This window comes from Daucus carota, chromosome 1, assembly GCF_001625215.2.
Source record: "Daucus carota subsp. sativus chromosome 1, DH1 v3.0, whole genome shotgun sequence".
NCBI lineage: Eukaryota > Viridiplantae > Streptophyta > Magnoliopsida > Apiales > Apiaceae > Daucus > Daucus carota.
Window position 1 is genome coordinate 37,372,324 of NC_030381.2, and position 15,524 is coordinate 37,387,847.

General features: G+C 30.7%; 1 protein-coding gene and 1 long non-coding RNA gene across 3 annotated transcripts; both read right to left on the bottom strand.

Annotated features, from left to right (window-relative positions):
- Window positions 1-1,607: 1,607 nt before the first annotated feature.
- On the bottom strand, window positions 1,608-4,285 carry LOC135148185 (uncharacterized). Its single transcript, XR_010286076.1, has 2 exons — window positions 2,484-4,285; window positions 1,608-2,401 (listed from the first exon to the last, which is right to left on the bottom strand). It is a non-coding gene; the product is annotated as an uncharacterized LOC135148185 (long non-coding RNA).
- A 607-nt stretch (window positions 4,286-4,892) lies between these two features.
- Window positions 4,893-7,682, bottom strand: LOC108210203 (uncharacterized). Of its 2 annotated transcripts, none has more exons than XM_017381507.2 (5): window positions 7,527-7,682; window positions 7,362-7,448; window positions 6,267-6,470; window positions 5,414-5,785; window positions 4,893-5,100 (listed from the first exon to the last, which is right to left on the bottom strand). In XM_017381507.2, exons 1-5 carry the CDS (start codon window positions 7,557-7,559, stop codon window positions 5,026-5,028), a joined length of 771 nt encoding a protein of 256 aa, XP_017236996.1. In that variant the 5' UTR covers window positions 7,560-7,682; the 3' UTR covers window positions 4,893-5,025. The 2 variants fall into 2 exon arrangements, with proteins under 2 accessions (XP_017236996.1, XP_017236988.1); XM_017381499.2 differs by having other exon boundaries at window positions 4,893-5,103.
- Window positions 7,683-15,524: the final 7,842 nt, after the last annotated feature.

A 15,524-nucleotide genomic window follows, 5' to 3' on the forward strand; every position in this document is an offset into this window, starting at 1 on the left:
GTTAACATCTTTTATTGATGTATAAACTAGAATTTTTATTTAACACCGTTGAATGAGATCTTAATAGTCAACTTCACTACAATAATAATTAGAAATCGGACCGAATGTATATTCTTGAATGAAATTAAATTAATTATTTTTTAAATTATATAGTAAACTGTGTTGTCTCCGATTATAATATAATAAACACATGACATCATTATTATGTACACGTGTCATTTTCTCAATTTTTGGATATTTATCCAATATATATCTCCATTAACTCAACATTTTGATATTTAATGTTATACTTCTCTTTACATCGTTATTACCTCCATAAAAATTAATATTAAATATTTGTCGAAAGTAAATTTTACAATAACAATATAATATGAGTACTGCACTTTATGGATATATGATCTATATCGAGATTGATATATTATCTTATTTATACACATTTAGATTGTTATTACAAAATATATCATTTTCAATAATATGTTAAATACTAACTCATAACCCGTGTCATGTAAATGTCACTTATAATATTTCATATTTTATCGGTTATATTTTAATATTTAAATTTATTATAAGTATGGATTTATGCTAGAATAATATACATTCTAAGTAAATAATTTTAAAAAAGTTAATAAACATATTTGGGTCAATACATTTTTACCGGTGCATAAATAAATTTTTCATTGAACATTAAGAAATCGACCCCAATGTATATTCGAGCACCCATATTAGTTGAGCACCCACCAAAGGAAAAGGATATATTGAGATAATAGAGGGATTGACAATACCAGAATGGGCAGTAAATTTAAACGTTGGAGGCACACATAAACAAAGCGCAACATAGATGCTCAAATATTATATTAATAAGTTTTTAAATCCTTAAATCCAGAAACACCATTCATCTATTATAACAGAAATAATTTCTTAAAGAAACACAGATAACTAAAAGTTAAAACAACAATTCGCAGCGTCAATAGTATTAATGGTTGCCTCATCCTCATCCCCGGCATTAGTCCAACGATATCAGTGTCATTATAATTAGAAATTATTTTGCCAGCTTTGGTTTTACAGTCAAAGCCCAGGTCAGCCTTTCCTCTTTGGGTTCAGCAACAGCCACAACATTGGCTAAACAATGTTCAAGGACATTTATGTGAATGACAAACTAAAATGAATGATTAAAGGACGTTTAATATTAGAGAATAAGAACATCAAACATTCATTATGTTCGTTTCCGCATATTCCAGTTCCGCTAAAGCACATAAGCAAAACAGAATTGCTCCTGGTAAAGTTAACATGTCGAGTACGCTTTTCTTTGTTATTGTAAGCTCGCCATTTTATTACATAATCCAATGTTTCTGCATAATCTTAGGCCTAATTCTGCCACTAATAACATTCTTAAAGATGGCATATGTAAATAGTATTGTATTGTATCCACCTAACAACTCTCCTTTACTTACTCTTCGCTTCAAATTAGGGCTTCTTATAAATAAAATACCATCACCATGTTTAACAAGATAGTTCAGTACAAATGTTGGACAAAGGGAAAATGGAGGAGGTGATCGAGCAAGAGTATGAACATCCATATTATGCTCCCTACAAGAGAAGGTCAGCAATAATCCAACAGATTCCCCAATTGCATACATTGATAACATACTACATGTTCTATACACTATATCACAAGAACAGATCAAGCTGTAGTTCAACTTCAGAAGTTTGACAATGATGAATGCAAACATGGTTTTTTTTTTTTTTTTTTTTTAACAGAAATGCACTTGCTCGTATCGAGAAAACGCCGCTACTCCGAGGAGTTTCTTTCATTCAAAAAGCTTATTATCTAACCGAAAGACATGAAAATGTCTCCGGAAGTTTAGACAATAACACTTAATGTCCGAAATAAAACGTCCCACGCTCTAGATCCACTCTATTTCTTTCTCATCCCTGAAACAAAGAAACAAAATCTCACTATTAATAATTAAAAATATTAGTAATTATTAAAATCTCAGCATCAATATAATTTTACAAGATATAAGAGAAGAAATAATAAATATCAAAAGAAAATAGAAATAAAAAAATAAAAAATAAAAAGAAAAATCTAACCAAAGGGAGACCTTTGGTTAGATACTTAAAAATACTTCAAGGATATTTTCCTATTTTTAACAATTATGATGTACTTTTCACTTGGCCAAGTCTCATTACTATTTAACAATGAATCATACAATTAAAGTTTGACAAATATGCCTCAGTATATTATCAAGCAGTTAATCAAACTTAATTATACAGGTCCTGTGCGATTTTTCTATTGAATGACTAAACATTTTCAGAGATTCTTTGTCTGAATAATTAACCTCATTCTCGACTCCTCATGTCCCTGATATCCCAACAGTATATATCCATCTCTGTGTTTAACCTGAAGTATATCCCAATCCAAAATAATGCATCTCTCAGCAATCAATAAAATAAGAGTTACAAAATACAAGCAGCCAGAATACCTAGTCCATGCATCTCTCAGTCTATAGTTAACAATCATGCTACCATTTCCTGCAAACATTTTTTGAGAACACCCAATAATTACTTGTAAATTCAAGTCTATATCTATTGTCATAATAGATGTTATATACCTTAAGCTGAGCACACACAGTGACTCCAACGTACACATTACCGGGGAAAGGTACATTTCCTATATAAATTAGGAGAAAGTTAAACTTCACTGCTTTGGAAGTAGTATTCTCACCTATCAGTTATGTTAAGTTAAAGAATATTTATTTCTAAATTTGCGATCTCTCCTAATAAGTTAATAAGATACTAATTTGAATTAGCACCCTCTTTAGAGTAGTTCTTATCGTGCCAGCCTGTCATTTATATAGTTTTCAGTTCCACAGCATGATCATGTTATTTAAAACTATGCAGTCTTCACTGCAAGATTTAAGGAATTCAATTATAATTATCATAACTAATAGCTAATGGATTAAGTTAAACCTTATGATCTGGTATTATTGGATACTTCTATCATGCTACTAAATATTAATTCTATGTTATTAATGTGTTAATTATATAAACAGTCTATTCAAATTGCCTACCATAAATCTGTCAATAAAGTGCATGCTATAATTAAGGAGTTGACCAATCTTGCCAATCCGTGAAATCCTCCAGGCTAAAAAGGAATTAATTTCTATGCTATTGATGTGTTAAATATATAAACAGTTTATTCAAATTGCCTACTATAAATCTGTCAAAAAAAGAGCCTGCTATAATTAAGGATTTGACCAATCTTGCCAATCCGTGGAATCCTGGCTAAAAATGAATTAATTTATATTTGAACAATCATGTTACTTATTATTAGGAATTTTTCGCTGCAGAATTTAAGGGATACAATTATGTCTATCATATCTAATTACTAATGGATTAAGTTACCTTTTGGTTAGAGTATAATTAGCATCTTCTATTTGAAGATACCATAACTTTACCAAATAGTTACTCGGCACTATTAATGTGTTAAATTTATATATATTGTCTATTCAGAGTTCATACTATAATTTGGGATTTCCGGAGAATCCTCTGGGCGTAAATTGGGAATTAATTTATATTCCTTCACGCTTTTATATTAAAATCGTGTTTGTAGTTTCCATAAATCCTCCAGTATACATCACCTATTCCTAGCACTTTGGTAAAAATATCAGTTACGAATGAAATAATAAGTGAAATTTCATGGCTTTAACCATTCGTTTACCTAATATTTCCATCACCCTTCTTTTTGTCAAACTGGTTACTTTAACATGTTTTATATGTCAGAGATCTCATCCATCATATATGATGATACATTGCCTCTTAAAGGCACTAATTTGCCATCCATCATGGCCCCCATGAGTCATATAACATCATGGCACATTTTCCTCGAAATAAATTAGTCTATACTAATTCTAAAGAATAAATATATATCTACATTAGAGGCATGTAAAAAGAGATTCTGACTATTTAACCTTGCTAAATAAACAGTAAAGAATAGAAAGCAATCTAACCGGGTAAACTAAATTGAAAAGAAAATAGAATGAGTGGAATCTCAAAGAAAAGGTACCTGCCGAGAATCTAAATGGAAAAACTATAAATCTATCATGAGTAAAACAACCATCAGCATTCCCGATTATACATATCATTGCATTCTAACTTAACAGTAATACCGGAATAATAGGGGAGAGAAGACAAGTGGGAAATAAACACAAGACAAGGTAGAAATCTTTAACCGATCACAATAGCAACATCAACTTAACACTTCTCAGCATATGAAGGATAAAATAAGAATATACCTCGTCTTACTGTTGTATCTGACCCTTCAGAGAGTTAAACATGACATTTGCTGTAGTCGTTCTTTGACATTGTAAGAGAGAGTTCCCTCTTCACTGCTTCTCCCCCTGCCATGAGTCATCTCCGCACGCTGCTGTGCGCTATATGAAATTGATTCTACTCCCCTCCTGATTTGGACGAGCTTGGTTGACTTGGCTATAGATGGATTGCCATACAGCAAACATCATTTCTCTCCGTCATTCCATCAAACACCTCCCGAGCACAATCCACATACCTATTTTTTGAACAACGCGATGAGGAAAGTGACAAGCCCAGGAAGAACATTGACACGAGCACCAGTCTCGACACACAGCTTCTTGACAGTCTCTCCTCTCTTGCCAATGATAGTATATAAATATGATTGTTGGTTGGAAATAAACAAGATTAGATCTTGGTTTTATTGAAAAACTAGTAAAATAATAGAGGGAATGAGAGAGCGAATGAGTTAATTGATGATGAAAAGATGGTTGTTGTAGTTTAAGTTTCCGGTTAATCGGGAGGTTCTTGCGGTGATCTCTTTGTATTAGTGACATGTATTATGTGTAGTATAAATGCAAACATGGTTTGTAAATAAATATATACATAAATTATGCATATCATTTATTCCGAGTTGTACATTAACATCAAAATAAATAACAGCACAGGCGCATTAGTCTTCTTAGAACTCAAACATAAAACGAATGCAGTATTCATTCATTCTTGAGTAGTCTTTGCTCGCTTAAAATCCTCATCACCAGCCTCTGTCGGGCGTTTAGTTCCATATTTAACCTGCTACCAGTGAAGAAAGTTAAATTAAACAAAGAAAATGTGCAAGGGCAACAATATATTATAACCATAAACCAATTAGACTACAATGAATATTAGACAGGAAAAAAACAAGCATAGGAACAATATCCGACCATTATAAGGTGTTTTTGGGCGTCAACTAGCAGCATGTTTACAAACTTAACAATATAAACTCATAGTAGAAAACACTGTATACGTGTTGAGACTACAAATGTGTAGAGGATGATACCAAATGTAAATTTTTAGAAACAAAAACACATGAGAAGAAAAGAAAAAGGGAGGGGTCGGCTAATACCAAAATAGATGAAGCAGACATGAGGTCGTTGGCGAGCACGGATTTGTTTGCTTGAGTTTCAGGGACGTTTTTGGATTCGAAGTCCGAGAAGTCAGAGGAGTCAGAGTGAGGGACGTTACGGGGAACCATTCGGCCTGGGGATGGCTCTTTGGCCTCCTGACTGTAGTCCAAGGGTGGGTACTCGCCAGCCTTAATTTCAGCTTCACCGCGAGTTCTGTTCCTGTCTTCTCCAGGGGAATCATTGGATTCTTCAGAGTCGGAGTCTGAGGAGTCTAAAGAGTCTGAGGAGCAGCAATAATATTTAACGGGAATCCTTTTGACTGGATATGGTTCTGGGAATGGTCCTTCGTCATCTGAACTTTCTTCTTCTTCCTGCACACAGGAATCAATTAGTATTTGTTAGTCCGAATAGAAATGCTTTGTTCAGAGCTCTTCAAGCTTTTTCCTTCACAGATTCATTCGTTCTACCCATCACCTTTCTTTCAAAGCCGTGTCAATTAGAATTTCAATTCACCTTATGTATCAAAATTTTCTGGTAAAGTTAGGGCTTTTATAAACCAGAATCGGGTTAAGACCACCTCAATACTACTTCCAACTTGGTTAAATTGTGCATAATAGTTATGAGCATTTTGCTAAAAAGTTTTAAATACATGTAGTTTCTCCAAATCTATCCATGTTTCTTATATCAAGTCACTAACAAAACTACAGTGCAAACGAAAAATAGCTTTGACATAATACACGTTACAAATTGACTAATTATTAGAAATTCATCGCACAAGATATAAGCCGAGTAGCTAAAGAGTAAATCAAAGTAATTGAAATTAGACAAAATATCATAAATACCCATACATACAATTTTAGGCTCCTGACTGGCCTTAATTTCAGCTTCACCGCGAGTTCTGTTCCTGTCTTCTCCAGGGGAAGCATTGGATTCTTCAGAGTCGGAGTCTGAGGAGTCTAAAGAGTCTGAGGAGCAGCAATAGTATTTAACGGGAATCCTTTTGACTGGATATGGTTCTGGGAATGGTCCTTCGTCATCTGAACTTTCTTCTTCTTCCTGCACACAGGAATCTATTAGTATTTGTTAGTCTGAATAGAAATGCTTTGTTCAGAGCTCTTTAAGCTTTTTCCTAGAATTTTCAATTCACCTTATGTATCAAAATTTTCTGGTAAAGTTAGGGCTTTTATAAACCAGAATCGGGTTAAGACCACCTCAATACTACTTCCAACTTGGTTAAATTGTGCATAATAGTTATGAGCATTTTGCTAAAAAGTTTTAAATACATGTAGAGGGGTGTATTGGATTGGGATTTTAAAGCATTTTTTTGCATTCATGAAATCCGAGGGTATTCGATTGGGATTGTTTGAAATCCATTAAAATCTTGAGGTATTCAATTGGGATTTTAAATTATGCTACAAAATCTAGTGGTATTCAATTGGGATTTTAAATTATGCTTTAAAATCCGAGGGTATTCGATTGGGATTGTTTGAAATCCATTAAAATCTGATGGTATTCAAATGCTGATGGATTTTTTTTCATTTCATAAAATGATGGATTTTGTGGCCAGTGTATTTTAAGTTTTTTGAAATCCCACCAAATTCAATGGGATTTTGAAGCATTGTACCTAAATCTTATCAACTCTGCGACATTTCGTCAAGAATCCGCACAAAATCAAAATCCCATACAATCCATTAAAATCCATAGACTAAAAACAATGCATTAAAATCTCAATCGAATACACCCCCGGTAGTTTCTCCAAATCTATCCATGTTTCTTATATCAAGTCACTAACAAAACTACAGTGCAAACGAAAAATAGCTTTGACATAATACACGTTACAAATTGACTAATTATTAGAAATTCATCACACAAGATATAAGCCGAGTAGCTAAAGAGTAAATCAAAGTAATTGAAATTAGACAAAATATCATAAATACCCATACATACAATTTTAGGCTCCTGACTGGCCTTAATTTCAGCTTCACCGCGAGTTCTGTTCCTTTCTTCTCCAGGGGAAGCATTGGATTCTTCTTCCTGCACACAGCAATCAATTAGTATTTGTTAGTCCCCAGATAACTCCTTTGCTAAATTACATCTTCTTCAAGCTTTTACCTTCTCAGATTCATTCTTCTTGCCCATCACCATTCTTTCAGGGTTTTCAGTGATCAAATTTTCGGATAAAACTAGGGTTTTTATAAATCCAACTGCGGGTTGTAAGTTGGGCCTAAAAACTTGACCCCAAACCTTTAATTGATTTCAAGTCGTAATAAAATTGCTTCTCTTTGTCAAAATAATAATAATAATATACTAATATCCCTTTTTTTTGCTTATTTTATTTTATAGTATAAATAATAGCTTATATATTCATTTTCTATTGTCTAATAATATCTTTATATTTTTATTTCTATAAGATAGCGGTTAGTAGATATAACTCATTATTGTATTAAAAGATAAATAAGCACAAAAAGTTGTCAGACCTCAATTTATAAGGGTTGATTTCAGAAAAGACCGGTTTATCAAAAATATTTTTTGTTTTTGATATACGCCTTATCTAAAAATTGGTCGTAGTCTTGGAAGAAAATTAAGTCTTTTTCGGTATCAAATCAAATTCGATTTGATACTTATCAAGATAGGTAACTTTTATAATTTTGGTATATTGAAAATGTTAGTTTTGAAACTTTCTTCCAAAAATTGGTCATATTATTGGAAAAAATTAAATCTTTTTCAGTATCAAAATCAAATCTGATTTGATATTTATTAAGGTAGGTAATTTTTTCTTTGAGCTTATTGCACTTTGTAACCCCACACTTTGGCTGATTAGCAAATCAGACCCCACACTTTGAAACGTGACAGTTTGTAACCCTACATTTCATTTTTCTTTCGGTTTGTAACCCTCCGTTAAAAACAGCCGTTAACTTTAACTGTTTGAGAGATAACAGTGTGTATATTAGTTCCTAACAGCTACTTTACCCCATGTGACCCCTCAAAATTTATGTATTATATTTTGAAATTAATTCTAAACACACATAACGATGTAAAACAATTTAAAATAATTTTTAAAATAAGTATTTAGAATTAGAATCTGAAAATTTATTTATTTTTACATAAATGATGTAACTTATTTTAAAATTTTAAAATGAATACATATTTTAAAAATTATTTGTAATTTAATATATATTGTTATGTGTGTTCAGAAATAATTTTAAAATATAATACATAAATTTTGAGGGGTCGCATGGGGTAAAGTAGCTGTTAGGAACTAATATACACACTGTTACCTCTCAAACAGTTAAAGTTAACAGCTGTTTTTAACGGAGGGTTACAAACCGAAAGAAAAATGAAATGTAGGGTTACAAACTGTCACGTTTCAAAGTGTGGGGTCTGATTTGCTAATCAACCAAAGTGTGGGGTTACAAAGTGCAATAAGCTCTTTTTCTTTTTATATTTTTCATTCAAAAATTTCAAAAAATTAGAAAAATAAAACAGAACTTTCTCCTTTATATAACTATATATTGATGATTTAACTGGATTTGGTTTTTCCAAAAATAAAAGTCCACCCGAGTATCATTACAAATAATTCAGTCAAAGTACAGGATTTCCTAAAAAAGTCTATAATTACCAAATAATATAAGAACATAGCTTCTAAATAAATGGGGTATCCGATCCGATCCGTAATTAATAATAGATGTGAATACTTATTTAAAAAATCCGATCTACTAATTAATCAGATCAAAATTATTTGGTCCAATCAAAAATAAATATGAATATGGTCAAATCCAATCCGTCAACCATGTAATCCATGCTTAGTTATATTATATTAATATATTACATACCAAATAAATACAAGGAGCTAAACTCATCCCATGTGTCGTTTAGAGGATAGAACATAATTTATCAAGCAACTTATTTATTATTTTTCTACTCATTTGATACATTTTATGTTGAAGGTTTTATAAGAACAACCAACAATATTTTTTTAGTTGCATTTTTGTTAATAACATGAAACTAGAGACTTTACTTTACTCTTCTATTAGTTCTTTTTTTGTGATTATTAATTTTTTTTTGTTTACTTTTTTCACTCTAAAATGTCAAATTATGTTATGTTTTATAGTGATTTTTACACATAAATGCAATGTGATACAATATTTTCTTTAACATAATCATGTAATACAAATATCCGTAGAGATAAGATCGAATGTTAAGAGACATACATACAGATATATAAGTCACTAAAATGATTTAGATACCTATAATATTTATTTTCAAAAAAAAAACCTGACCACCAACAACAGCAACAGAAGGAAGAGCTTCCAAAGAGACATTCCTTCTCCACCATGATCACCCAATACAGTGCAAACTCCACCATGATCACCCAATACAATGATCACCCAATACAGTGCAAACTCTTTGAATTTTATTAACCAGCCCTATCAGGCTTTCCATTTTCGCCATTTTATAGTTTTTGGCGATCTTGATTAAATAATATTTCTATGTGCAGGTATATTTCGAACGATCTCAACAGAAATTTAGAGCTCAATTCGATAGACAATATTTTTTTTATAAGAGTGTATTGTGTGTTTTGTGCATGAAGACAGTTACAATCTTCTTGCGTGTTTTGTCCAACGGAGGAGCTAACGCTGAGTTCGCGACAAAGGAAATAATTTTTGGTTTTGGAAGAAATTTAATTACCAGTATGCAATCTTTTTAATCAAGTTTAATTTTGATTTTAGATACATATATAAATATGTGATCATACAAACCGTGTGTCTTTTTAATTAGATTACATGGGATGACTCAAAAGTCAGGGTTTTTACCTTATACTTAATAATGCTTTTTATATTATAAGTTGGAACGTGGCGTGAAGTTAAAAATAAAATTGTCTATATTAAAATTATCAAACTGATTTAATGTTAAAAATAAAATAGAAACTCACAAGTTGATTGAATATATATTTCGAACAACTCATGTTCTTAAATTTATTCTAGAAGTCAATTTCATCACTCACAAATAATCGGTCAAATTTATTTTTAATAACTCACAGGTGCAAGTCCGATAATATCTCTGTACATAATTAATATTATAAAATAAAATGTTCTAGTAATTTACAATCATTATTTTATATGTCGATCGATTATGTCAACTTCAATAACAATTTTTATTTTCATTTTTCGTTAAATTTATAAAATGTAAGGAATATGATATGATGCAGATCAACAGTGTGCAAAATAAAAGAAATGAAATGTTTATTTTGAAAAAAAAATGAAATGGGAAACGACTAATGTTTACCTACAAATAATAGATTACTAGTAATTTTGCAATGTCCTAATCATTATAGGGAATTATTATAATATTGCTGAAATTTATTTTATATCATATTTTCTGTTTTTGAGCTTGTAAGCTCATTGAGGAAGTTGTAAGATTTGCTGTAACTCATAGAGTATAACATGAAATTATTCAAATTAATAATTTAAAATGTACGCTTATTATATTAGACCACCGTGAACCATTAGCAGTTCTAGTCTAATATATTTATCTGAGTTTGTATTATAACAAGGTCAAGTATTCTTTAGATATGATTCAGATTTTTCATTCTCAATTATAATTACTTACGCCAATAAATAAATAAATCTGATGAGTAGAACTAGAATATAAATAAAGAATACCAAACATATCACACACTCATGACTCTTATTAAGATATTACATTGTTAGATATGAGTTTACATATGATATGTAAATATATCTTGTGAAACCAATTTCAATTATATGTACTATTTTTTTTTAGTTTTATGGGCCATGTTTTTCATGTTGTTATATTAGTAGTATTTGGTTGAATTAGATTTTACATAATATTTATGTATATTATTAAATATATTTTTTTGATAAAAATTGATGTCAATTGATATAGTGGTCATATATGTACAGATAATAAAACAGAATAATAATTTTTAATCATCACAATACAATTAACGGAAAAGTTTAGAAAGGACTCTTCACTTTAATGAGTTTTGCAGTTATAATTGGTTAATTTTGCTGAAGAAGGCAAATTTCTCCTCGAAATGGTGAAGAAACCATCATCTAGATAAATAAATAATTGCACATGAGCTGGACCCATTTTTGTTGTAAGGAGAACTCACGTGACCGGACCCATTTTTGTTGTAAGGAGAACTCACGTGACTGGTGTTATTTTGAAGCATTTTCCACATGAGCTCGACCCATTTTTGTTGTAAGGAGAACTCACGTGACTGTTGTTATTTTGAAGCATTTTCTTCATTGTTTGCTGCATAAACACATTTCAAAAATTAATAAATTAAAACAAAAAAATAATATACTAGTATATTAATGTCGAAGATCATAAAACTTATTATTTGTGTATTTCGAGGGGAACACATTATAATAAATGTATGTTCCTTTTACCACTATAAAAATTACAATTAATATCTCATCAAACTATCTTGATATACAATGGAATCTAAAATTTCACTTAAGTCAAATTTGGGAACAATTTGAGAAAAAATTGTGAATAAATTTTGGAGCATCTAACAATTTTTTCATTTAATTTGATTCACTTAAAATGTTAATTTAATTAAAATCTACGTTGATTCCATATATGATATCCAACTATAAATTAAACGCATATTGTGAAACCAAATTCCAAATCGAATCGGTTTTTGATTTAGTCCACACAATATGGGAATTTGATACAAAAATTTTTGAGATTCAAAAAATATTCACAAAAGCGTTGGGGTATCTTAAAATTAAGTCTGAACAAAATTAGAATACATCAATTCACATAATCATTCTCTACATTACGATATAAAAGACGACTTACCGAGGCGATTCACATAAATTAGAATGATAAGTGTTGGGCATGTTTAATAGAAAATAATAGAGACGAAACTGTACATTTATCGAACATAACACAGTACTTCAATCATAGATTGTGTTTTCTTTTATAATCATATGCATTTAGCATTATTATATGGGCATATATTTTGTTTATATAGAGAGGAAGGGCGGAAATAGAGAGAAAGGGCGGAGAAAAAAAGGAGGCATGGCGGAGAAAAAAAGGTATGTTGGAAAAATCACACAAAAAATAAAATATAAATGTAACCGACTAGATATATTTACAATAAAAATAGTAAATAATGATATCAATATCGATCTCGAGGATTTGTAGCCCAGTATCATGTAAAACGAGATATTTAAACAAAAAGTTAAAAAAAAAATTATGCAGAGCAACGTTAAACGTAATGCGTCAGTATTTTATGCATAATCGATAGTAATTTTTTTTTTGATAAAAAGGAATCAATTCATTGATCAAAAGCCATACGGCATCTACAAACACAATCGAAATTGGACAGACGCCGAAGAATATCGCTGTTGAATCCTTCCTTCTTGGAGAGGTGATGTGTTAAATTATAACTAACCGCAAGCGCACGGTGTCTGTTGTAGTGCAGACTGGCAAATGCGGGTCGTATCCTCAAGGAGACAGATGCTTTCAATTCTATTCAGTTATACTCAATTGTTTCTAGATCAAAACGATTATCAAAGATATTTTTAACTAACTACTACAACTAAATAACACTAGCTAAAAAGACAAGAAAATAATATATTAAAAATCCAGGGCAATCAGGTCCACCATGCTTACACAATGACTGGCTCTAAGCTAAAGCAATTAAAGTGGTCAAATAACAAGAGTATGTTAATCTCTCTCAAGTATCAACACTCTCGAAACATGATTACACGTATAATCACTTTTAGTAATTCGATTAATCAGGTAATTAAAGCAAGGTTAATCTCTCTCGAGTATTAACGCTTTCAGAAATCCAATGATGCTCTCGCACTCAAATTCAATTCTGCTAATTGTATGTGTGCCTCTAGTAGTATATCTCTCGATTATACTCCTATTCGCATAGAATCAATTCATGATATCGGCCGATTACACAAATCAATATTAAAACATATCAATCAGAATTACCACAACAAATCAAGTCACTGTAAAATCATGCCAATATCATAGTGCAAACATGGCTTTCCCTTAAACCCTAGAACACACTACTCGATACTAATTAAACAATTAAAACAACTAAGACAATCAAAAGACATAATAAAACTAATAAGAATAAAGAAGAGGATCTTTAACCTTCAAAGTGTCACATCAATAAAAGTCATGGCCTCCCTCTCTTCTCTCTAACCCTAATTCTAATCTAAAAGTGTACAATGATAAAACTAACCCTATCTCTATAATAATATCCCGTCTTTTAATATTTAAAACTAATATATAAATAAAACTCCAAAACCAAGTAGGATTTAGTCTCAAAATTCGCAGCTTTCTGTTCTGTCCAGTTTTCGGGCTTTTCCAGTTGGACTTTGCATCTTGGACACTTCTGAATTAAAGGAAATGTCAAGGGCTTCGCGTGGGCTGTAAGATCATCCAAATCCGACATCTGGAACTCAAGATATGGGCCAAACAGTGTAGAAATTGGGTAGAACCCAATAAATCCGAATTTTAATAGAATTTAGCTACAAAATAGCTATTTTAGCCTCAAATCCTTCTCAACTTGGAATTCTTTATTTCCTACAATAAAACAATAAAATCTATTAAATAAATATCCAAATCAGTGCAAAATAATAAAAAATATGGGAATAAAATCATATAGAATATATATAAAAATATATTCTATCAAGAGGCAATTTAAAATAATCAAGAAAAATACATTAATATAAAATAAATATCGATAATAATAATACACAAGCTTAAATATAATTATTTATCCATCGCCTACAAACACATACTACAATATAATAGGGTTGTCGTCGATAGCGAACGCTGTGTCGTCTAGCGGCCAGGATTATAACAATTTTTTAATACATACAAGCTTTTTAACCGCTATATGGGGACTCGTTCAGCGCTTAAAAATCAATGTATGTGGGAAACCGTTGTATGTGTCGTTTTCCCCATACAGCGGTTAAAAAGCGTTAAAAGCGTTGTACGTGTTAAGCAAATGTTATAATCATGTCCGCTGAATATTCTTCCTAAAAACCTAAATATCATATGCTATATAACTCGTTCACAACCATCGTTGGCCGCGGACCACGACCCAATATAACATAGTAAATAGTGACATGGATACTTGATCTCAAAGTATTTGTAAGCCCAATGTCATGAAGAAAATTTGATCTTTTAATAGAAAAATAAAATCAAGACTTTGTGTAAAGCAACAATAAACTTAAATGCAGCAATATTTTACTCATGCATAACTAATACTCCCTATGTTCCGGCCATTTGTATATGTTCACTATTTGCACGCATTTCGATACTCCTGTAAAGTATAGTTTTATAATATATTTTTGAAATTCTTTTTGTGAATAAAAGTTTAAGTATCAAACTCTTATTCAGAAAAAAAAAGAATTTGAAAAAATAATAGTATGGAGCTATATTTTAAACGAGTTTTAAAAAGCGTGCTAAAAATTAACTTATAAAATTGAATGGGACGGAGGGAGTAATAATTTAATGTAACTAATACAAATAATAATAATAAAATAAATAATTATAACATTAGTATATAATTTTTTTCTGAAAACCTAAATATATAAAATTAAAAATAAATTATTTATCCACTTCACGCACGCATTCACATAGGTATTTATCTAATAAAATCTGACTTGGGCCTCCAAAGTTAAAATTACTTAAAATTTACATAACGTCTTTCCTATCTTACAAAATTCTTCCTTTTATTTTACACAATACCATGTATATTACATTTATGTTAAATATATATACTCTTTTTTGACAAACAAATGATTTTATTAATACAACGCGCAAATCCAGGCAGGACAAACCCCGAACTGTCAACTACAATCTGATTGTGAAATAAAGAACGAACTAAACAGATAGTCGTTTTGTTTTCAGATCGCTTAACACATTGAATATTCATATTCTTTGATCTAAAAAGTATTACAATGATATCTCGAGCAATATATACTTAGTTTCTGTTTTATAAGCTAAACATTTTATCTTCATTTCTAGTTTCTAAGCTAAATATTTTTGTTGAAATATAAGTTTAAGATCCTTAAAGGGGCCTCCTCTAACACATTAAAGTTTTAG

Coding starts and splice junctions, on each gene's coding strand:
- LOC108210203 (XM_017381499.2), bottom strand. CDS start 7,559: ATGGTGATGGGCAAGAAGAATGAATCTGAGAAG. Junction 7,449..7,526: donor AGAAGAATGAATCTGAGAAG/GTAAAAGCTTGA, acceptor TGCTGTGTGCAG/GAAGAAGAATCCAATGCTTC. Junction 6,471..7,361: donor CCAGTCAGGAGCCTAAAATT/GTATGTATGGGT, acceptor TCCTGTGTGCAG/GAAGAAGAAGAAAGTTCAGA.